The sequence below is a fragment of the Hemiscyllium ocellatum genome, chromosome 39 (assembly GCF_020745735.1).
Source record: "Hemiscyllium ocellatum isolate sHemOce1 chromosome 39, sHemOce1.pat.X.cur, whole genome shotgun sequence".
NCBI lineage: Eukaryota > Metazoa > Chordata > Chondrichthyes > Orectolobiformes > Hemiscylliidae > Hemiscyllium > Hemiscyllium ocellatum.
Window position 1 is genome coordinate 14,273,411 of NC_083439.1, and position 23,824 is coordinate 14,297,234.

General features: G+C 43.9%; 1 protein-coding gene across 1 annotated transcript in view; it reads left to right on the forward strand.

The window, feature by feature from the left end:
* The window catches only part of LOC132834137 (NT-3 growth factor receptor-like), a 771,032-nt gene that overhangs the window by 451,108 nt on the left and 296,100 nt on the right, over positions 1-23,824 (forward strand). Inside the window, exon 11 of the mRNA XM_060852772.1 lies at positions 7,529-7,631. Coding sequence (XP_060708755.1) covers positions 7,529-7,631 — 103 coding nt within the window. The remainder of the gene's footprint in view (positions 1-7,528; positions 7,632-23,824) is intronic.

Genomic DNA, 23,824 nt, shown 5'->3' on the forward strand with positions numbered 1-23,824 from the left:
TCGATTCCCTCGAACTCAACACCACCCTCCTAACCTGCAATCATCTTCCTGACCTCTCAGTCCTCACCCCACTCCAGCCTATCACCCTCACCTTGACCTCCTTTCACCTATCACATCTGCATCACCCCTCCCCCAAGTCCCTCCTCCCTACCTTTTATCTTAGCCTGCAGGACACACTTTCCTCATTCCTGATGAAGGGCTTATACCCAAAACGTTGAATTTCCTGTTCCTTGGATGCTGCCTGACCTGCTGCGCTTTAACCAGCAACACATTTTCAGCTCTCAAAATAAATGCCAACATTGTAGTTGCCTTCCTAACTACTGACCCCACCTGCAAGTTTACCTTAAGAGAATCCTGGACTAGGACTTTCAAGTCTCTTTGCACTCAGATTTATGAATTTTCTCCCCATTTAGAAAATGCTCAATGCCTCTATCCTTCCTCCCAAAGTGCATGACCTCACATTTTCCCACTTTGAATTCTATCTGCCACTTCTCTGTCCATTCTCCTAATCTGTCTAAATCCTTCTGCAGCCTCCCTTGATGTGACAATAATAAATCAAATCAAAGCTTTGCAATATTCCCTGTGTAAAAGGTTTATCCTTCTTTAGGTAAAAAGAGTGTCATGCTGAAATAAATAATTTGTGGACTGGCATTAGAGAAAAAAAAATCAAAATTTGTCTGATGATTACAAGTTCAAAGGTGGTTTACCAATGTCCTCCAGGTTTGTTGGACAAACTTAGATTGTTTTTCACCAGATCATCAAAGATTGACCTGATAAAAGTATATAAAATTATGAGAGGCATGGATAGGGTGGATAGTGAATTTTTTCAAGTGAAATCCTTAAAAATTTAAAAATGCCACTGTTGGAGAATGAATCATCAGGGCTCTTTGGGAAGGGCACAAAGTGATTTTAATTTTGACAATGAGTATAATATAATTCTAAAAGGCACCACTGAGATCGTGGGAGGGGACGAGAAAATACTGGGAAGTGGCTTTTTTTTTAACAATCCTTTCAATACCATTTTCTTTGAATGGAAGTCACAATGGACTCTGCCAAAAGTGATAGTTGTTTAGACAAGGGAGCAGGAAATTTTAAAGGCAAAATTATTATAATTCACAATGATGGGAATTTTGAAGGTGTTGAGAAAAATAATAAATTTCCTCTCCAAGTACTTCATAGCATCTAATCCTAAGAATTCACTAAATGAACCTTCCAAAATGTGGCCATCTTCTGAACCACCCAATGTGACCACTGCCCTTATATTTAGCTCCATAGTGCGGAATTAGAGTTGTTCATAGCCCTGACATAATAAAGGTGGTTGGCCCCTGTCCTACATCGAATATAGATCAGTACAGAGTGGGAATTATAGTAATTTTGCTTTTAAAATTTTCTGTTCTATTGTCTAAACAATTAACTATCACTTTTGGCAGAGTCCATTATGATTTTCAATCACAGAGAATGGTATTAAAAGAATTGTTTTAAAAAAAAGCCATTTCCCAGTATTTTCTTGACCCCCCCCCACGATTTTGGTGGTGCCTTTTAAAATTATATTATACTCATTGTCAAAATTAAAATCACTTTGTGCCCTTCCCAAAGAGCTCTGATGATTCATTCTCCAACATTGGCATTTTTAAATTTTCAAGGATTTCACATTTGGTCCCTCTAGAACCAGATTTGATTTTGAAGAAACAAAATTCTGATTATAAAAACAAATAATGCTTGAACTACTCTGCAGGTCCTACAGCCTCTCGGGAGATAGAAACAGAGTTAACAGTTCAGGTCCATTACCCAAATTCAAAAAGCTTTTTGGCAAGGATTAATGGCAAACAAACCAAGGATTTCCTCGATTCCAAGAGTATTCCAATCTTCTCTTCTGTGTCAAAAATCTTTATGATCTGCAGTAGAACTGGGGACTGATGAGGGGGAGACTTTATCGGAGCACTCATCACTTAATTGCATTTTGACTGTGAGATTAACACCTCAACCTGCCAAAGCAAAGTATATATTCACTCCTTGCAGCAGGGGTACCATCTCACAATGGGAAACCTGCGTAGCTCCATGTTCCAACTGGCAGGCATTTTTGGCTGAGATAATGGTCCAGAACATTCTGAGGTAATCATACTCAACAGTGTTGACAACAAAGTTCTTGGCTTGCTCAGATTTTAAATCACAGCTTCACTTGCAGTAGGGGAGCATTTTAATTATCATAAAACTACTGCTGGCGGAGAGCAATGCAAACGTATCAAGACCAACAAGTCGGCTGTACCTACACATTATGTTGCTTTTGCACGTGCTATTGAATATGCAGCAATGTGTACTATTCAATATGTACCTGACAATTATCGATGTGTCCCAGTGAGTAAATCTGTGAGTATGATTCATTGGTATTCCTGTACCAACTGAAGGTCCTTAAGTCTTGCCTTGACACTCTGTGTCAAGTTGAATTCAAGGATTTGTGGACTGGCATCAGAGAAAAAAAAACTCTCCATTTGCCAATCTTACCTCTCACATGGGCCATGGTGATCCTCTGGTTAAACCAACATCAATTGTCTCTCTCTCTCTCCAATGAGAAATCAGCTCTATGATCCAGTAGTTTTATGGCAGCTTTATCTTTTTATTAATGGACATTTACCTCTTTGCACCTTTGAATGTGAATGCAATTAAGCACATATCTGTGCACACTATTGAATGTATGGTGCATTTTCTATCCACAGGTAGACACCAGCAGAGACTTTGGCTCATGGTGTGGCATTGCCTTATTTTATAGCTTGCTGTCAGTCAGAACTGGATTTTGACTTTTATATTTAATATTTAATAATAGCAGTAAAATAGAAGTTCAAAGTTTGTGTAAAGATTTGTAGCCAGGTGTTGGTTGCCATGTTCATGGGTATGTTCTCTGAGCTGGTAAGTTGATTTGCAGACATTTTGTCTTCTGTCTCGGTGACATCTTCAGTGCTTTGGAGCCTCCTATGAAGTGCTGCTGTACTGTGTCTCCTGGAATTTATTTGGTTCCGCTCCTGCTGCTTCCGGTTGCTGGTGCTGGTTCTTCATTGTAGTGACCAATCTGTTGGGTCTAGGTTTATGTGCTTGTTGATGGAGTTGGTGGATGAGTGCCATGCTTCTAGAAATTCTCTGGCTGTCCTCTGTTTGACTTGTCTTATGATCATTGTGTTGTCTCAGTTGAATTTGTGGTCCTTGTCATCTAAGTGTGTGACTATTAGGGATAGCTGGTCATGGCATTCAGTGGCTAGTTGGTGTTCGTGGTTGTGGATTGCTAGTTGTCTGCCTGTTTGGCATATATAGTGTTTTATGCAGTCTTTGCATGGAATCTTATAAATTACATTAGTCTTACACATGTTGGGTATAGGGCCATTGTCCTGGTGAGTTGTTGTCTGAGCGTGCCTGTCGGTTTAGGGACTGTCATAGATCCTAGTGGTTGGAGAAGGCTTGCTATCAGTTCTGAGATGTTTTTATGTCAAGCTAGCATGGCTATTGAGTTAGGTCGTCCTTGTCAATGTATCATTAAAAGTTAGTGTGCTGTAGCAGCAAGCAATTAGGAAGGTACATCATTTATGGCCTGTATTGCCAGAAGATTTGAGTACAGCAGTAAAGATGTCTTCCTGCAATTGCATAGACATTTAGTGAGATCACACTTGGAATATCCTGTACAGTTTTGGTCTCCTTATCTAAAGAAAGATGGGTTTATCATGAATGGAGGTTCATCAGTCTATTTTCTGGGATAGAGACTGTCAAATGCGGTAAGATTGAGGAACTTGGATTCCCCAGAGTTTCGAAGAAAGAAAGGTGATCTCATTGAAACTTACAAAGCTCTTAAAGAGCATACATGACAAGGAGCATGTTGGTAAGATGTTTCTCCTGGTTGCTGAGTTTAAAATCAAGGGACAGAATATCAGAATAAGATATCGCTACTCTATCAGAAGGATATTAGATTACTTACAGTGTGGAAACAGGCCCTTCAGCCCAACAAGTCCACACCGACCCGCTGAAGCGCAATCCACCCATTCCCCTACATTTACCCCTTTTACCTAACACTATGGGCAATTTAGCATGGCCAATTCACCTGACCCGCACATCTTTGGATTGTGGGAGGAAACCGGAGCACCCGGAGGAAACCCACGCAGACACGGGGAGAATGTGCAAACTCCACAGAGTCAGTTGCCTGAGTCGGGAATTGAACCCAGGTCTCTGGCGCTGTGAGGCAGCAGTGCTAACCACTGTGCCACCGTGCCGAGGAGAGGGTGCAGAGGAAATTCACTAGGTTGTGCCTGGGATGAAAAGTCTCAGTTATAAGGGATTGTTTCTTTGGAGAAGAGGAGAGTGAAGGGGGTATCTGATTGAAGTGTACAAAATGATGACCTGCACAGACAAGGACAACCTGGTCCCTATGGACCTCCCACCATTTAAGAAACATTCTGTCATTCACTTTACCAGTTAGCTCAGTTGGCTGGCTGGCTGGTTTGCAATTCTGAATGATGTTGACAGTTTGAATTCAATTCCTGCACCACCTCCTTCTCAACCTCATCCGTCGCCTGAAACTTGGTGACTCTCTGGTTAAAACCACCACCAGTTGTCTCTCGCTAATCAGAGAGCAGCGACGCCGTCTAGTAGACCCATGGTGACATAACTTTTATTTTGATACAAAATTAACTCTGATCAGGTCAACACCTCTCATGGATTTGACCACTATCCTTTATCTCCTGAAGAGATGAAAGAACATTCCCAAAAATCAATGGAAAATCACAATTCATTGGATGTTTCACAAGTGTAAGTAGAAGCCATTGACTTTGGTGATCTTCCTCCAAGTACTAAATGCATTCACTGTTAAAAACCATTGAAGTGTGAAAAGTCACGACAGATGATGGGAGAAGGACTCAGACAGTAATTAAAATTATCCTTATTTGGAGGATGGTTCAACATTTCCTCTGGGTTACATTGTAATGTGGTCATATTTACATCCTTGAAAAAACATAACAAGGAGCAGTAAACTGCGATTAGCAAACAGTCTGCTTTTTTTTCCCAGAGGCAGACTTCTTTCCATCAGAGAGAGAAAGGAGTTTAGCTGAAAGCTGTTGGACTGCTGAAGTCTCTGGGGCATGAATATGCTTCCCTATAACCTTTTGAGAAGGAAACAAGGAGCCCCTCTCTCATGCCTCACTCCGTCTTCAGACCTACCTCTGACAGATGGAGTCATCAAAGCCGCAGAATAATCTGCGCAATTTCAAAGCTTTCACTTCAGACAATATAACTAGGCTACGAAATAGTAACAGACAAGCACCGAAACAGCAACTGAAGATGATTCCATTTCTCTAATTGTTGCTTTTATCTTTATCTGTACCTAGGTTTGCTATGTGTGTTTGACACAGTTGGAGAGTATGAGTGGGATGTAGTTTCAGTAGTTACATCGAGAGCAAGCGTCTGGAAAATAAACTCACCTTACATCAATTTGTAACCAAAAAAAAGCTTGCTGTTAGGCTAGTTAAACTCCAAAGGTAACAAATGCATCCAGATTCAAATACATTGATCATAGTCAACTGGGGGGAAAGACCTTAAAACTGCCTTTGCCATATATAAAGTGGGGTACTCTCTTATGAAGGCTGCACATGGCCTGTATTTTGATCGAGAAGTTTTCTGTTCATTCATGGGCTCTTAACTTGATTGGGAATGAAGAACAGCATTGTGGTAATTTTCCAGATGAACACTGCTGGCACATTGAGGATATTTGTCAGCTCTCCCAGTGTGTGGGAACTGCTCAGCGTGGTTTGAGTTAGTTCACTGCCACCTCTATTGTTTTTGCTTTTCCTTTGGTCTATCTGTACACCATCATAGCATCGCTATGAAGAGAAACCTTTCTTAGATAACAAGAAGATTTATTGCATGTTGCAATAAGTACACCTACATTTCACTGGGTGAAATTTCTAGGAGCTGGTGCAGGTTCATCTAATCCCTCTGAAAACTACAATAGAACTCATTGTTTCCATCCACTGCATGTGTAACGTCAGCATGGAAGCAGTCAATATAACATTAACATTAACTCCATCATGATCATTACCTTGTGCATCAAGTGTGTTTTGTAAGGTGGCTTGCTGGAATTGTACACTAACTGACGCTGAAAAGGTCACACTGTTTGGAGTTACATTTGGAGGCTTTTCTATCACTTCTGGACTAGATTATTTCAGACCTTGTATCTTAAAATATTGTAATCTATTCGTTCCAACCTCCCTCACTTTGAAGAGTCTCTATTCTTACATTGAGATCTAGATAAACAATCAATTATGTGCCCAGGAATTGAAATACAGCTTTGTGTAGAAAATGCATTTGTGTAGAAAAGGCTATGACTCCAGCTCTCTAATGCAATAAAACAATCTAAGATCTACAATATTAATAAATTCATATGACTCAATAAGTGAGTCATACAAATGGTTTTGTATTCATGTAGCATTATTTAGTCTTCCCAGCCCATAACTAGTCCTTGTTCTGCATATGAACCTCCTCCTACTCTATCTGATTCTGTCTGCTTCTCCTTCTATTTCCTTCTCCCACATACATTTATCCAGTTTTCCCATTGATGCTATCCACTTCCGCTACTTCATGTGGTTGGAATCTTTCCACATTCCAACCATCCTTTAAGGACCTGAGTTTCACCCGTTATTGAATTTATTCTTGACTCTCTATTGTATGACCTCTAGATTTGAACACTTCCCCTTTCCCCTGCTGTTACCATATCAACATTGTCAATAATTTTAAGGACTTCTATTAAGCCACCACCAACCATTTTCTAGGGCAGAGTGTGGACTTGAAATGCTTCTAAACTGATATTCCAGCTAACTGTTGTGCTGAATAAAATAGTACAGGTTATCATACTCTAAATAAAGCTCAACACATTTTTAAATGCATTTGCATGCCCATTGGATGATGCACTGTGAAATGGAACTTTTCTACACTTTCTCTACCCTTCCCAAGGCAAGAAGCCCCTCTTACTATGTTATGCTTACTGTTAGAGGGTAAGAAAATTGTAATGTGTACATGCCCCATTTTGAGGCACAGTTTAAGTATATTCACTGTGTCAAGGGACAGATTAGTGGTATTCCCTACGTTGAGGTACAGAATGTGTGTTTTTATTATGTTAGAGTACAAGGTACAGAGTGTATGTGAGGTACAGAACTTGTATATTCACTGCTGTGGGAGCAAACAATGTGAGTAATGGCCCGATTTTATTTATATATATATGCTCCAATGTTGCAGATTGTGCCATCTGGGAGGATTCAATCTGAATCTCAAAGCACACATGTGATGTGAGTGAGATTGCTAGTTAACTTAATTAAAAATGTCCCTTTAGTTCGGACTTTGATTCATGAATATTTGATGGGTTGATACTTCAAAGGAAAAGAAGAAAAGCCAGGCTGCTGCTCATTAAAGACACGTTAAAGAGAGCCTGGTGGTACTGAGGCTCGAGCACTTTGAATTCTAGAGACACCATACTTAATGCTCTGCTTTGTCACCCCCCTAGGTCTCCATCGCTGTTGGACTTGCCGCGTTTGCCTGTGTCCTCCTGCTCGTCTTGTTCATAATGATTAACAAATATGGACGTCGTTCCAAATTTGGAATGAAGGGTGAGTAATGGCATGGAAGTGCCCACCTAGACCACTCCCCTGATTTTATTTGACTGTGTGATAGGGTGGGGTGGGGAGGGGTTTTAGTGTTGAAGAAGAAGAGCAAAGGTAGTATGGCAACTTTATCATTGCATATCAGAGGATATGTGAACTCTTGGGATTGATGACAATTTCTCTGCTTAGAACTTTCTCTGTTGACCTATTGATCAGAGGATATGTGAACTGCTGAGAATGATAACAATTGCTCTGATTTGAACTTTCTCTGTTGATCTGTAGATCAGAGGATACGCGATCTATTGGGATTGATGACAATTACTGTGATTAGAACTTTCTCTCTTGATCTGTTGATCAGAGGATATGTGAACTGTTGGGATTGATGGCAATTTCTCTGATTAGAACTTTCTCTTTTGATCTGTTGTTCTGTTGAGCAGAGGATGAATGAACTGTTGCAATTGATGGACAATTGTTTGATCAGAAATGTCTGTTGATTTGTTGACCTCCAAAAGGTTGTTGAATACATTCAATGAATAGCCAGAATTGGTGAAGCAATGTGGACACTTCCTTCAGGTTGAGCCTGAATCGGGATTAAGACAAAGCTGTCCATATGGAGATCTCAGTCACCCAGCACAAAATCACTCTTTAATGAATGAGTAGAAGCTGGGTCCATTGGAATCGATCATGAGTGGGTTCATCCTTTTGTTCTTTGGATTGGTCATGAATCTGGAATAGATTGGTTTTATTTTCCTACTGCTGTTGCAGTTTATCCATTTATATCCATAAGACCACCATTAATTAAAAGACAAGAGATTATTAAAGAAGCAGTCTGGAATTGTTCCTAGCACAGCAGTGTCTTTGCATATTTTAGTGGAAAATGAGCCACTGGTAATTCTTTCCACACTTTAGTGATTGTTCAGTAACTTTGTATTCCTACCAGATCCTCATGTTAGAAGAATACAATGATTGAACTCTATCATTAACTAGAACATCTTTTTGCAGCAAGATTCCATGCTGGAATTATGGGTTTGCTCAATTTGCCCTTTGACGTAAACCAAGCGAAATGTGTATTGAATCATTTGTGCGAAAGCAGTATTTTTGATGTTTTTTTAAGTCTTCAATCTGTAATAAGGTCAGTATATCCATGCTTCAAAATATGTCACTGTTGGCCCTGATTAACTAGTTGTCAAGTGGACATTGAGATAACCGTTCAATTGGTTTGATGCCGGTTAGTCACTCAAGCTGCTATCAGTTGGCCAGTTGAATTGTTCCTGTTGACCAGTTGAGTTGTTCCCATTGACCAGTTGAGTTGTCCCTTTTGACCCAATGAATTGTTCCCATTTGATCAGTTGATTTGTCCCTTTTGACCAGTTGAGTTGTTCCCATTGACCAGTTGGGTTGTTTCCATTGACCTGTTGAGTTTTCCCTTTTGACTAGTTGAGTTGTTTCTGTTGACCAGCTGAGTTGTCCTTGTTGACCAGTTGAGTTGTTTCCTTTGACCAGTTGAGTAGCCAATGTGGCTGATGTATTAGAGTTAGCAACCTCAGGTCAAACATTAATAAAATCCCAAAATCAGTCTCCACAAATTAAATGACATTATTAACCAATCAGATAGATGGAACAATAGTTTGATTTGCTTACAGCTGCACATTTCTTGGTTCAGCCTCCATCAATATTTTGCTTTGGGCGTTTTACCTGCCCCACTAATCATCAGGCTTGGCCTTACCTTCAGTTCACAGTAAGTGTTTCAGCTTTTCTCCATACTTCACTGTGCTTTGGCATTGATTCTGTGGTCTCCAGCTAATGCACTTGTTTTAGGGATTCAGTAATTCTCTTTCCTCCAGTCTCTGCTCCATCACTCTGCCAGCAGCCTGCATCCATTCTCCTCTGCCTCAATTACCACCTCAGTATCTGACTCAAGGAGCCTCTGTTCTTCCATTTTTTAACCATGCTTTCCTCACAACAAGTCATTCTGGCAGTGCAAACTCTTCCCTCGCTCACCTCCCCCCTCCCCCCCCCCCTCACCCCTCTGAGATATGTGCCTAATCAACCCATTCAGATATATTAATACAAATTTCTGGAGCAGGTGGGACTTCAACCTGGCTCTCTTGGCTGAGAAATAGGGACATATCCCTACATCACATGAGACCCCAACTTGCCCTATAGCTTCCCTACATTGAGCATCATAATAGGGGATTAACTAATGAGCTTGCGACTAGTTAATTACCTCGCACTGCCTTTGATCTGAGTGTTACTTCATTATGTTAACACCTGAAAAATTTCAAATTGTCTCTCCTTTTTCTCTGTAAATTACTAAGGCTACTTTGTGCATCGTTGAACCTGGTAATAATGTCTACCTCAGATTCCATGGTTAATGGGTGATGAATATGTCGATGATGATGAAATTGGTTTGACAAATCAGCAGAATAGAGAGATGTGATGGAGACTTGTAGAGGTGCCGAAGAGAAACACAGCCCTCAAAATCTGCATTCATTGTGTCCTTTAAGTGTTTACAGGACTTGCTGAGAGAGGGAAAATCATAACTCTAAGGACAAATGAGAGATGCATGCAACTCGAAGAAAAGGTAGTCTATCAGGAAAGCGCAACCTCTAACTATTGTACATGTACCCAATGCCCAGCAGAACCCAGAGTTGGAAGAATGCATGAAGGGACAACTATGCAGCTTAAGTCCATGGAGAGTCACAATCCAAGGATACAACTGCAGCAGCATGGTGGGCGGCATGGTGGCTTAGTGGTTACCACTAATGCCTCATAGTTCCAGGGACCCTGGTTCGACTCTAACCTTGGGTGACTGTCTATGTGGAGTTTGCACATTCTCCTCGTGTCTGCGTGGGTTTCCTTCGGGTGATCAAGTTTCCTCCACAGTCCAAAAATGTGCAGATTAGGTGGATTGGCCATGCTAACTTGCCCATAGTGTTAGGTGCATTAGTCAGAGTGAAATTGGCCTGGGCCAGTTACTCTTTGGAGGGTCGGTGTGGATTTGTTGGGCCGAAGGGCCTGTTTCCACACTGTGAGGAATCTAATCTAAAGATTCAAGTTCAAGAGATGGTCACAGCCATGTTCTAACAAAGCAGTCTCCATTCCTACTGATTTGTTTTGAGCATGTTGCATTATTTATTGAATATTTACATGTGCAAAAGAGATGATATTTGTTGAACTTTGACATGAGACAAGTAGATCTTAATGGTTTCTTTGGATCCTGTAAATGTTTATGTGCTTATACTATTAAAAAATAGCAGTAAATGTTGCCTGAAGAGCTAATTCCTAATTGGTTGGCATGGCTATTGGCTCATGATTACTTAATAGATTAAATATTAATTTCCTGTTATGTGCTATAATCTTTCAGTTATCTCATACCTTTCAAATTTCTGTAGCCTCCTCCAGCCAAGCAATTGCTACACCTCACATCCTCTCAGTTCTCTTCATCTAACCTCTTGCACACTTTCACTTGATTTTAAGTGTGTGGGTAAAGTAAGGGAATCTGTGCTCCAGAAACTCCAGGCATAAAGGAAAGTAGGAACCCTGTCACACGTAGTGGCTCATTGATCCAAGATTGACAGAACTGAGTTTTCGACAACTTGCTTCACAAATTATTGTTGTGCACCACCCTACCCACTGTAAGGCAAACTTCAAGAAATAATTGTTAGCTCCTGAAGGGAAAGCTTCATGAATGTGTATTACTTTAATCACAGGAATGAATAAATGTCTGCCAAAGACCTTCCTTTCAACGTTACTGAAATAAGGTGACGTACTGATATTATGCTGGATTTAAGTCCTCTTACAGCTCCCAATATCGCATTTGACATTTAAGCAGCGCTCACACTTGACTATGCATAATATAAGAATAGTTGAATGGTTGATATAATGGGCCACGCTAATTGACAATATTTGACTACTGATATTTGGATTTAATTGCCATCATTGAATCAAAGTGCATCTTGTCTTATCTGTAATGTGATGGTTTGTTGCTCTTCTGCCTCCTCGATGATAATCTTCAAACATGAATATGACTTATTGGAGAGATGTGATGCTGCAGTAACACAGTAATGACCTAAAATTCAGCTTGTCCCATGCATAAAACTCGGAAAACCGACACACAAGTCTTCAGAAGTAACATATTTCATTAATACTCAACTCGGAATAAGGAACTAAGTGCAGGAATAGTGGGGGCGTTGGGATTTCTGGCAGAAAAGAAAATATTTATTTTCCCGATAGACCAACAAATGTGATGCCTACCAGTTTAATAACATGACTGGTGGAGTAGGTAGAGATGGTCAGCTACTTCACACAACAGTGACAGAGGTGATCCTGGGAATACTGCCTGTGGAAAAGCATCAACTCTTGTAAATACAGTCTGAAACATGTGTTATACGGTTTTGATCAAGTAGATTTGAAATAATAGAAATACATTGCCACAAATGTCTGTTTGGGTTCAAACGCGCTGGTTGTGAAAAGAGGTTGCATGTTTGTGCTGAATGTGGAACGAGCTCTGAGCAGAAGGGTGGAACTGAAATCTTTCGCAATTGTTTCATAAAATAACAAAATTGTTCCTCCAGATTTGATTGTACAGAGTTGCTAACATGATTGTGAACCTCTCCCAACCCATTTGATCAGTGTAAACACTGACTTTGTGAATCACAGACTAAATTGTTCCAAGAGTAAGGCATACCCACTGTCTGCTGGGGCTTGGGCTGGGTCAGTGCAGTGTACCCACTCTCTGCTGGGGCTGGGGCTGGGGCTGGGGCTGGGTCAATGCAATGTACCCACTCTCTGCTGGGGCTGGGGCTGGGTCAATGCAATGTACCCACTCTCTGCTGGGTCTGGGTCAGTGCTGTGTACCCACTCTCTGCTGGGGCTGGGTCAACGTAATGTACCCACTCTCTGCTGGGTCTGGGTCAGTGCTGTGTACCCACTCTCTGCTGGGGCTAAGTCGGTGCAGTGTACCCACTGTCTGCTGGGGGTGGGGCTGGGTCAATGCAATGTACCCACTCTCTGCTGGGTCTGGGTCAGTGCTGTGTACCCACTGTCTGCTGGGGCTGGGGCTGGGTCAGTGCAATGTACCCACTGTCTGCTGGGGCTGGGGCTGGGTCAGTGCTGTGTACCCACTGTCTGCTGGGGCTGGGGCTGGGGCTGGGTCAGTGCAGTGTACCCACTCTCACCTGGGTCTGGGTCAGTGCTGTGTACCCACTGTCTGCTGGGGCTGGGGCTGGGGCTGGGTCAGTGCAGTGTACCCACTCTCTGCTGGGGCTGGGGGTGGGGCTGGGCTGGGTCAGTGTAGTGTACCCACTCTCGGCTGGGTCTGGGTCAGTGCCGAGTACCCACTCTCTACCGGGTCTGGGTCAGTGCAGTGTACCCACTCTCTGCTGAGGCTGGGTCTGGGTCAGTGCTGTGTACCCACTCTCTGCTGTGGCTGGGGCTGGGACTGGGGCTGGGACAGTGCAGTGTACCCACTCTCTGCTGGGGCTGGGGCTGGGACAGTGCAGTGTACCCACTCTCTGCTGGGGCTGGGGCTGGGTTGGTGCTGTATACCAACTCTCTGCTGGGTCTGGGTCAGTCCTTAGATTAGAGTGGTGCTGGAAAAGCACAGCAGTTCAGACAGCATCCGATGAGCAGGAAAATCGACATTTCAGGCAAAAGCCCTTCATCAGGAATACAGGTAAAGCGCCTGAAGGGTGGAGAGATAAATGAGAGGCGGGGGGGTGGGGGGGGAGTGGGTGGGAAGAAAGTAGCATAGAGTACAATAGGTGAGTAGGGGAGGGGTGAAGGTGATAGGTCAGGGAGGAGGGTGGAGTGGATAGGCGGACAGCTTCTAACCTCATAGTCCAGGAGCCCCGCACTGCCCAGGTCTACCTTCTTTCCAAGATCCACAAGCCTGACCACCCTGGCTGACCCATTGTCTCAGCATGCTCCTGCCCCACTGAACTCATTTCTACCTACCTCGACACTGTCCTATCCCTCTCTAGTACAGGAACTCCCCACGTACGTTTGAGACACCACCCACGCCCTCCACCACCTCCAAAACTTCCGTTTCCCCGGCCCCCAATGCCTCATCTTCACCATGGATATCCAATCCCTCTACACCTCCATCCGCCATGTCCAGGGCCTCCAAGCCCTCCATTTCTTCCTCTCCCAACATCCCCAACAGTACCCTTCTTACACTCTCATTCGTTTGGCCAAACTGGTCCTCACCCTGAACAATTTCTCCTTCGAATCCTCCCACTTCCTCCAGACCAAAGGGGTAGCCATGGGCACCAGTATGGGCCCCAACTATGCCTGTCTCTTTGCTGGCTATATAGGACAGTCCATCTTCTGTAGTTACACAGGCACCACTCCCCACCTCTTCCTCCGCTACATTGATGACTGCATTGGCGCCACCTCGTGCTCCCGCGAGGAGGTTGAGCAATTCATCACCTTCACCAATACATTCCACCCTGACCTTAAATTTACCTGGACCATCTCTGACACCTCCGTCCCCTTCCTGGACCTCTCCATTTCCATTAATGACGACCGACTAGACACTGACATTTTTTACAAACCCACCAACTCCCACAGCTACCTGGATTACACCTCTTCCCACCCTACCTCTTGCAAAATTGCCATCCCGTATTCCCAATTCCTCCGCCTCCACCGTATCTGCTCCCAGGAGATCCAGTTGCACCACAGGACACACCAGATGGCCTCCTTCTTTAGAGACCGCAATTTCCTTCCCACATGGTCAAAGATGCCCTCCAATGCATCTCGTCCACATCCCGCACCTCCGCCCTCAGACCCCACCCCTCCAATCGTAACAAGGACAGAACCCCCCTTGTGCTCACCTTCCAACCTACCAAATCCACCCTTCCACTTCACACAAACCAAATCATCCTCTGACATTTCCGCTGCCTCCAAACGGACCCCATCACCAGGGATATATTTCCCTCCCCACCCCTTTCCACCTTCTGCAAAGACCGTTCCCTCCATGACTACCTGGCCAGGTCCACGCCCCCCTTCAACCCACCCTCCCATCCTGGCACCTTCCCCTGCCACTGCAGGAATTGCAAAACCTGTGCCCACACCTCCTCCCTCACCTCTATCCAAGGCCCTAAAGGAGCCTTCCACATCCATCAAAGTTTTACCTACACATCCACTAATATCATTTATTGTATCCGTTGCTCCCAATGCAGTCTCCTCTACATTGGGGAGACTGGACCCCTCCTAGCAGAGCGCTTTAGGGAACATCTCCGGGACACCCGCACTAATCAACCCCACCTCCCCATGGCCCAACATTTCAACTCCCCCTCCCACTCTGCCGAGGACATGGAGGTCCTGGGCCTCCTTCACCACCGCTCCCTCACCACCAGACGCCTGGAGGAAGAACGTCTCATCTTCCGCCTCGGAACACTTCAACCCCAGGGTATCAATGTGGACTTCACCAGTTTCCTCATTTCCCCTTCCCCCACCTCACCCTAGTTCCAAACTTCCAGCTCAGCACTGTCCCCATGACTTGTCCGGACTTGCCCTATCTGCCTGTCTCCTTTTCCACCTATCCACTCCACCCTCTCCTCCCTGACCTATCACTTTCATCCCCTCCCCCACTCACCTATTGTACTCTATGCTCCTTTATTCCCACCCCTACCCTCCTCTCATTTATCTCTCCACCCTTCAGGTACTCTGCCTGTATTCCTGATGAAGGGCTTTTGCCCGAAACATCGATTTTCCTGCTCCTCGGATGCTGCCTGAACTGCTGTGCTTTTCCAGCACTATTCTAATCTAAACTCTGGTTTCCAGCATCTGCAGTCATTACCTATCTGGGTCAGTGCTGTATACCCACTCTCTGCTGGGGCTGGAGCTGGGGCTGGGGCTGGGGTTGGGTCAGTGCAGTGTACCCACTCTCTGCTGGGGCTGGGGCTGGGTCAATGCTCTGTACGTACTCTCTGCTGGGGCTGGGTCAGTCTGTGTACCAACGTCTGCTACTGCTGGGTCAGTGTTGTGCACCCATTGTCAGTTGGGGCTGGGTCAGTGTTGTGTACCCACTGTCTGCTGGGCCTGGGTCAGTGCTGTATACCCACTGTCTGTTGGGGCTGGGTCAGTGTTGTGCACCCACTGTCTGCTGGGGCTGGGTCAGTGCTGTATATCCACTCTCTGCTGGGCCTGGGTCAGTGCTGGTAATATTCATTGAGTATAGTTGCCCCATCTTTGCTCAATTATCTTTGCAATGCTGTGTCAGTGATGCGAGTTATTCATTTCTTTCTCAACAGCCTTGTTAATTCAGAATGAGCCACTTATTTACATCACAGGAGGATGTGATATGAAACAGTGTCACCCTTGCTAAATAGATAGTCAGAATAATGGCAGATCTTTCAAAAAAACATCCACGAAATTCAGATAAGTGTCATTTAGATATACAGTTTCTCACATTACAGCTTCAACTGCTAGTCGACTCAGCTTTGAGTTAGGGCTCTGGTATTTAGATACTTTGCGTCTTGTTTTATGGTGGAGGCACATAGAGTCATACAGTCATAGAGACACAGAGATGTACAGCATGGAAACAGACCCTTCAGTCCAACCTGTCCATGCCGACCAGATATCCCAACCCAATCTAGTTCCATCTGCCAGCACCCGGCCCATATCCCTCCAAACCCTTCCTATTCAGTACATCTTAATTTTGAAAACAACTTTATTTGTGTTACACATCCCTTTTTAAAGGGTATTGGAGAGTAATGATATCTGGTTCCTCACTGCCACTTCTCTACATGGTTACCATGGGGCCAACCGACACTTAAATTAACATTGGGGCCATGATTTCAGAGAAATGATCTGGCTGGAATTGGGGATCTTTCTGATGGGCAGCAAAAGGGACATGGTTTTTAAAAAAAATTTCTTTGGAATATAGCAGGGAGGAATGTCTAAGCTTCTAAATTGCTGTGCTGTATACTGGCCATTGGGCCTGTTATTGTGGCCCATTCCATCCTGATTTCATGATTTCCTCTTGGTCAACAGTGGGTTGTATATTCTGCAGAATAATCGACCACCAGCTAATGGCTGGGATAGAGTGCTCCCAATCCTTCTTTCTCATCTGGAAATGATAAACTTTAACAGGTTAAACAGCCCCTGGTAAGGCACTGCAACAAAAACATATCCATACAGTTAATGGATATCTACAGAAATAGAATGGATACTTAACAAATTAAAATAATATTGTCCTTGGTGGTGATCAATGTTCCTTTTCAAGCACTATGGCAGATTGTAGTATTTGAATTCAAGAATAAGCTGGAATTAAGAGTCTAATGATGACCATGAATCCATTGTCGATTGTCAGGAAAAACCCATCTGGTTCACTAACATCCTTTAGGTCTGGAATACATGTGGTTGACTCTCCCTGGGATGAGCAACAAATGTTAGACTAGCTAAAGCTGCTCTCATCCCGTGAATGAATAAAAATATCTTTCTAGCGGTAGTTTCCTTACTGATTAAAATTCTGTCTGTCTCAGCCTTCACACAGCCTCGATCCAGCCTGAACATATCTCTGCTTGTAAAGATTTCCACAGATTCACTGCCTTCTCATAGAAAAAAGTCCTCCCCTTTGTAGTGATTGTCACAGGGTCAGCCAGGTGGTCCTCATGGAATAGAGTTCCCTGATTGAGGCTGTTCATCTGGTCCAGTCAGGGAGTCCTGGTTGACAGATATAAACAGGAGAGTCAGAGGTTCTGTTCACTCTGAGACTCTGAGGGAGCTGGACCACTGGCAAGTACTATGCCCATGTAAATAAAGGGTGATTTGGTGACAGGATGTCAGCCTCTGTGGAGTTATTTCACTGGGCGGCACGGTGGCACAGTGGTTAGCACTGCTGCCTCACAGCGCCTGTAGACCCGGGTTCAATTCCCGACTCAGGCGACTGACTGTGTGGAGTTTGCACGTTCTCCCCGTGTCTGCGTGGGTTTCCTCCGGGTGCTCCGGTTTCCTCCCACAGTCACAAAGATGTGCGGGGTAGGTGAATTGGCCAAGCTAAATTGCCCGTAGTGTTAGGTAAGGGGTAAATGTAGGGGTATGGGTGGGTTGCGCTTCGGCGGGTCGGTGTGGACTTGTTGGGCCGAAGGGCCTGTTTCCACACTGTAAGTCTAATCTAATCTAATCTCTGTCCTAAATTGGCAACCACCCCTTACTCTGAGAAAATGTCTTCTGATTCTAGACATTCCAACAAGGGGAAGTAACCCCTCCAAATCTGCCAAGTCAAATCTCTTAAGAATCTTGTATGTTTCACTAAGATTTCCTCTTGTTCTTCCATACTCTAATGACTACCAGCCCCAGCTTACTCGCATGTTAATACCCAGGTTCAAACTGTATAAACTCCTCTAAACTGCTAGCATAGCCTTCTAAAAGCACAGTTATACAATTAGCACAAGATTAAATAATACATTAGTTTATACGGTTTTTGAGTTTGTGTGAGCATTGGCTCACTTGTTCAGTGATTTTTTTTCGTTTGAATTTGAGAGATACGATGAACACAGAATTTCACGTGATAGACATTACACATTGACACAGAGCTAAACAATTTTTAAAACTCCTTATATCTGATTTTGATTTGCATTTGATAAAAAAAATTGAATAACAATGACTTGGCAGGACAATCTGACAGTAGTAAGCAATTAGAGGTTGAATGGGCTGGAAAATGGCTGATTGAAGTGATTTTTGTGAACGGACATTATAAATCCCAGGCATCCTTTCCCAGCCCAGACTGTGTCTTTTAGACTACTCTCAGGGTGTGAGGGGGTATGGTGTTTTGACTTTGAGAACTCAGACTCGAAAGATCTCTGGCTCCAATCGCCTCAGTCCTACACTAATAAGGCTGACCTTGGATTCTTCCTAAAACCTCACTGTTTTCCCTTTGCTTTGCCAATGCCATCAACTCCGTTCCACAGGTCATTGCACAGCTTCCGCATCTCTCTCAGGAGCCTGTTCTTCCTGTTGGAAGCTGATTGTAAATACAGGGACATATTCAACTCTGTGTGGCAGCACAGCTGACTCCCAATCTAATGTTTCCAACATTTCAGGAGCTGATTTTTAATTTTTGTTTTTACTGACTTCATCCAGAAGACATTGTGTCCAAATCTAATGGCCTTGCTATGACTTCAGCGCTGCAAGTATCCCATTGGAAGTGTGGTAAATATTTTTGGCCTTTATCTGCCTACTATGTCATTTTCTATACAAGCAGACCAGCTTTCGACTGTCAGGGTGGTTGATATGGGCATATCTTGTACTCCACTGAAAATTCACGCCATAAATCTGCCACCATCATACATAAAAAATGTGGTGTGTACTATAACAAATGTATAATAAAAAAAAAAGTTCTTTGTAGGATGCTGTCAGGGTTCTGAAGTGATGTGCTTTAAAACATTGTTATGTGTGACAACCTTTGATCATTTAACAAGATGTGAAACAATGCAGAACGTGATTATTGCTCCAAGCCTGCAAGCTCACCTTCCCAGCTGCTGGCAGGAGGCACGGAAATGAATGGTGATTGAGAAGGAAAATTGCAGGTTTATTACAGCACGGGGCTGACATTGAAATATAAATGCTCAAGGTGTTTTTCATTTAAGTAATGGACTTGAAAATGGTTTGTACACAATTTAAATGTTACCTGGCACTGGGACAGCCACCTAAAAGTTACGTGTAACACAATGATAATCAGTCAACCGTGACTTCAGAGCATAGACCAAACTATTTCTTTTGACGATGTGACGTGGCACCATTCCAATGGCAGCAGATGCCAGTTGCTTGGGAGTATGGGATGGGGGTGTAGGGGGAGTCATGCGCTTTCTCTCTCTTTCTCTCTCTCTCTCTCGTTTGAGGGTCGCCACCAATTTTTGCTCTCCTTTGCAAATTGGTTGTGCAGTTGCTGTTTTACAAAGTAATTCTGATCCAGAAGCCTGTCTCAAATCCAATCCCCATTCATTTGCATTTCAAAGTCCAGCCAATGCCCACTATCTCCATTTGTTAGGTATCCCTGGAGAAATATTCTGCGAGTCAGTGAGTCAGGTTGGGGAAGGAGGCGAACAGGCATGGTGACAATCTATTGTCAACTTTACATTCTGTGTACCAGGTCTTTGTGTAGAATTTAAAAATTGGCTTTTTTTTCATATTCTGTATTGTTTCAAGGGATGCCTTTTAAATGCTTATTTGTACCCACATTCCCGTGACTACCTGGTCAGGTCCACACCCCCCAACAAACCACCCTCCCGTCCTGGCATTCTCCCCTGCCACCGCAGAAATTGCATAACCTGTGCCCACACCACCTCCCTCACCTCCATCCAAGGCCCTAAAGGAGCCTGCCACATCCATCAAAGTTTCACCCGCACATCCACCACGGTCATTTATTGTATCCGTTGCTCCCGATGTGGTCTCCTCTATATTGGGGAGACTGGACACTTCCTTGCAGAGCGCTTCAGGGGACATCTCCAGGACACCTGCACTAATCAACCCCACCTCTCCATGGCCCAACATTTCAACTCCCCCTCCCACTCCGCCAAGGACATGCAGGTTCTGGGCTTCCTCCACCGCCACTCCCTCACCACCTGATGCCTGGAGGAAGAACGCTTCATTTTCTGCCTCAGAACACTTCAACCCCAGAGGATCAATGTGGACTTCACCAGTTTCCTCATTTCCGCCCCCCCCCCCCACCTTACCTCAGTTGAAACCTTCCAGCTCAGCACTGTCCTCATGACCTGTCCTACTTGCCAATCTCCCTTCCCACCTATCCACTCCACCCTCCTCTCTGACCTATCACCTCCATCCCCACCCCCATTCACCTATTGTACTCTTTGCTACCTTCTCCCCAGCTCCCCCCCCCCCATCCCCCATTTATCTTTCCACCCTGCCTCTATTCCTGATGAAGGGCTTTTGCCCGAAACATCGATTTTCCTACTCCTCGGATGCTGCCTGATCTGCTGTGCTTTTCCAGCACCACTCTGATCTAAACCCTGTACCCACATTCACCACTTCCTCTGGAAGTTCATTCCACACATGAACCACTGTGTCTTTGAAAAAAAAACGTTCTCCTCTCATCTTAAAAATATGCCCCCTAGATTTGAAATCCCCCACTGTAGGGGAAGGACTATAGATACTGCCATTCACCGTATCTATACCCTCATCATTTTATAAACTTCTGTAAGGTGTATAGGTCAGGTGAATTGGCCATGCTAAATTGCCCATAGTGTAGAAGATCGTATGAGGAAAGGCTGAGGCACTTGGAGCTGTTTTCATTGGAGAAAAGAAGGTTTAGGGGTGACTTGATAGAGGTGTACATGATGATTAGGGGTTTAGATAGGGTTGACCATGAAAACCTTTTTCCATGTATGGATTCAGCTATTACAAGGGGGCATAGCTTTAAATTAAGGGGTGGTAGGTATAGGACAGATGTTAGGGGTAGATTCTTTACTCAGCAAGTCATGAATTCATGGAATGCCCTACCAGTAGCAGTGGTGGACTCTCCTTCTTTATGGGCATTTAAACGGGCATTGGATAGGCATATGGAAGATAGTGGGTTAGTGTAGGTTAGGTGGGCTTGGATCGGCGCAACATCAAGGGCCAAAGGACCTGTACTGCGCTGTATTTTTCTATGTTCTATGTTCTATGTAGGTCACCTCTCCACCTCCTATACTCCAGTGAAAAAAGTCCCAGCCTATGCAGCCTCTTCTTATAATTCAGACCTTCCATTCCCAACAATATCCTGGTAAATCTTTTCTGACCCCTATCCAGTTTAATAACATCCTTCCTATAAAAGGAAAACCAGAACTGGACATATGACTCAAGTAGAGATCTCATCAATGTCTTGTAAAACTTCAATATAATTTCTCAACTCCTGTACTCAAAGGCAAGTATGCTAAATGCCTTCTTAACCACCTCTCTGTATGTGATGCAAACTTCAAAGAATTATATATCTGAACCTTTGGGTCTCTCTGTTCTACAACACTGCCCCAGATCCTACCTTTAATTGTATAATTCTTGCCTTCATTTGTTTTACCAAAATGCTACGTCCATATTTATCCAAAAGTGTGGTAGCACGACTGAATGGTCTAAGGCACTTGATTCAAGTTCCAGTCTCTCAGGAGACATGGGCTCGAATCCCCACATGGTTACTTGCGGGGGTTGGCTTGTTTGGGATGTGCTGTGTTTAAATTCAAGTTAGCAGAAGGAAATTGCTTTCATGGGTAGTACAGTGGCTCAGTGGTTAGCACTGCTGCCTCACAGCACCAGGGACCCAGGTTCCATTCCAACTTTAGGCGACACTCTGTGTGAAGCTTACATATTCTCCCTGTGTCTGCACGGGTTTCCTCCGGGTGCTTCAGTTTCCTCCCACTGTCCAAAGATGTGCAGGTTAGGTGAATTGGCGATGCTGAATTACCCATAGTGTTCAGGGATGTGTAGATTAAGTGCATTAGTCAGGAATGAATGTAGAGTAATAAGGTACGGGTCTGCGTGGGTTACTTCTCGGAGGGTCAGTATGGACTTGGGCTAACTGGGAGAAAGTGAGGACTGCAGAGGCTGGAGACCAGAGTTGAAAAATGTGGTGCTGGAAAAACACAGCAGGAGAGGAGCAGGAGAATCGACGTTTCGGGCATAAGCCCTTCTTCAGGAAACATCGATTCTCCTTGTTGGGCTAAATGGCCTGTTTCCACACTGTAGGAATTCTATGAAGGTAAACTCCATCTCCCACTCTTCAACCATTGATCAAGATCTGTTTGTAATCTTAGATAACATCCTTCACTGTCCACACTGCCAACAATTTTGATGGCATCTCCAAACTTACTCACCACACCTTTATTATCATCATCTAAATCAACTAAAACAAAAGTGGACCCAGCACCGATCCCCGTGGAACAATGCTAATTACAAGCCTCCAGTCTGAAAAACAACCCTCCACCATCACTCTCTGTCTCCTGCGGTTAAGCCAATTTTAATTCCAAACAGCAAGCTCACCCTGAATTGCATGTCATCTACCTTTATTAATTAGAGGAGAAAGTGAGGTCTGCAGATGCTGGAGATCAGAGCTGAAAATGTGTTGCTGGAAAAGCACAGCAGGTCAGGCAGCATCCAAGGAACAGGAAATTCGACGTTTCTGTCATAAGCCTGATGAAAGGCTTATGCCCAAAACGTCGAATTTCCTGTTCCTTGGATGCCGCCTGACCTGCTGCGCTTTTCCAGCAACACATTTTCACCTTTACTAATTAGTCTACTATACAGAACCTTGTTGAAAGCTTTACTGAAGTCCGAGTAAACTGATGTCTACCGCTCTTCCGTCATCAATTTTCTTGGTTTCTTCCCCAAAAAACTCAATCTGCTATTATGAGACACAATTTCCTTCAAAGAATATCATACTGATTGTCCCTTAGTATTCCTTGTCTCTCCAAATGCATATAAATCCTATCTTTCAGATTCACTTCCAACAACTTAACCACCACCAAAATCATACTCACAAATCTGTAGTTCCATGGTTTCTCCTTCTTAAACAAAGGCACAGCATTAGCCACTCTCCAGTCATTTGGCACCTCACCTGTGGTTATAGATGGCACAAATATTTCCACAAGGAACCCTTCATCAGTTTTCTTGGTTTCTTCTTCAAAAAAACTCAATTAAGTTTATGAGACACGATTTCCCTCACAGAAAGCCATGCTGTACCTCCCTAATCATTGCTTGCCTCTCCAAATGCACGTAAATCTTATCTTATCCACCATCCAGCCATTTGGCACCTCACCCCCACAGTGATAGATGATACAAGTATTTCTGCAAAGGGCCCCACAATTTCCTCTCTAACTTCCCAACATGGGCCTAGGATACACTAAGTCTGGTCCCGGAAAATTATCCACCTATGTATTTTCTAAGACATCCAGCAGTTCCTCTTCTGTAATGTGAACTGTTTTCAAAACATCAATATTTATTTCCCTGAGCTTTCTTGCCTCCATTTCTTTCTCCACGATAAAAACTGATGCAAAATATTCATTAATATCTCTCCTATCCCTTGAGGTTCAACATAAAGATGACCCTTTTGATCATTAAGGGTCCTGCGCCCTCTCTAGTTGCTCTCTTGTTCTTAATGTACTTTAGATTCCTGTAATTGTGTCCTTGAAGATGTGGGTCTGGAGTCACATATAGGCTGGACAGTGTAAGGATTGCAGAGAACCTCCCCTGTCGGGCATTTATGA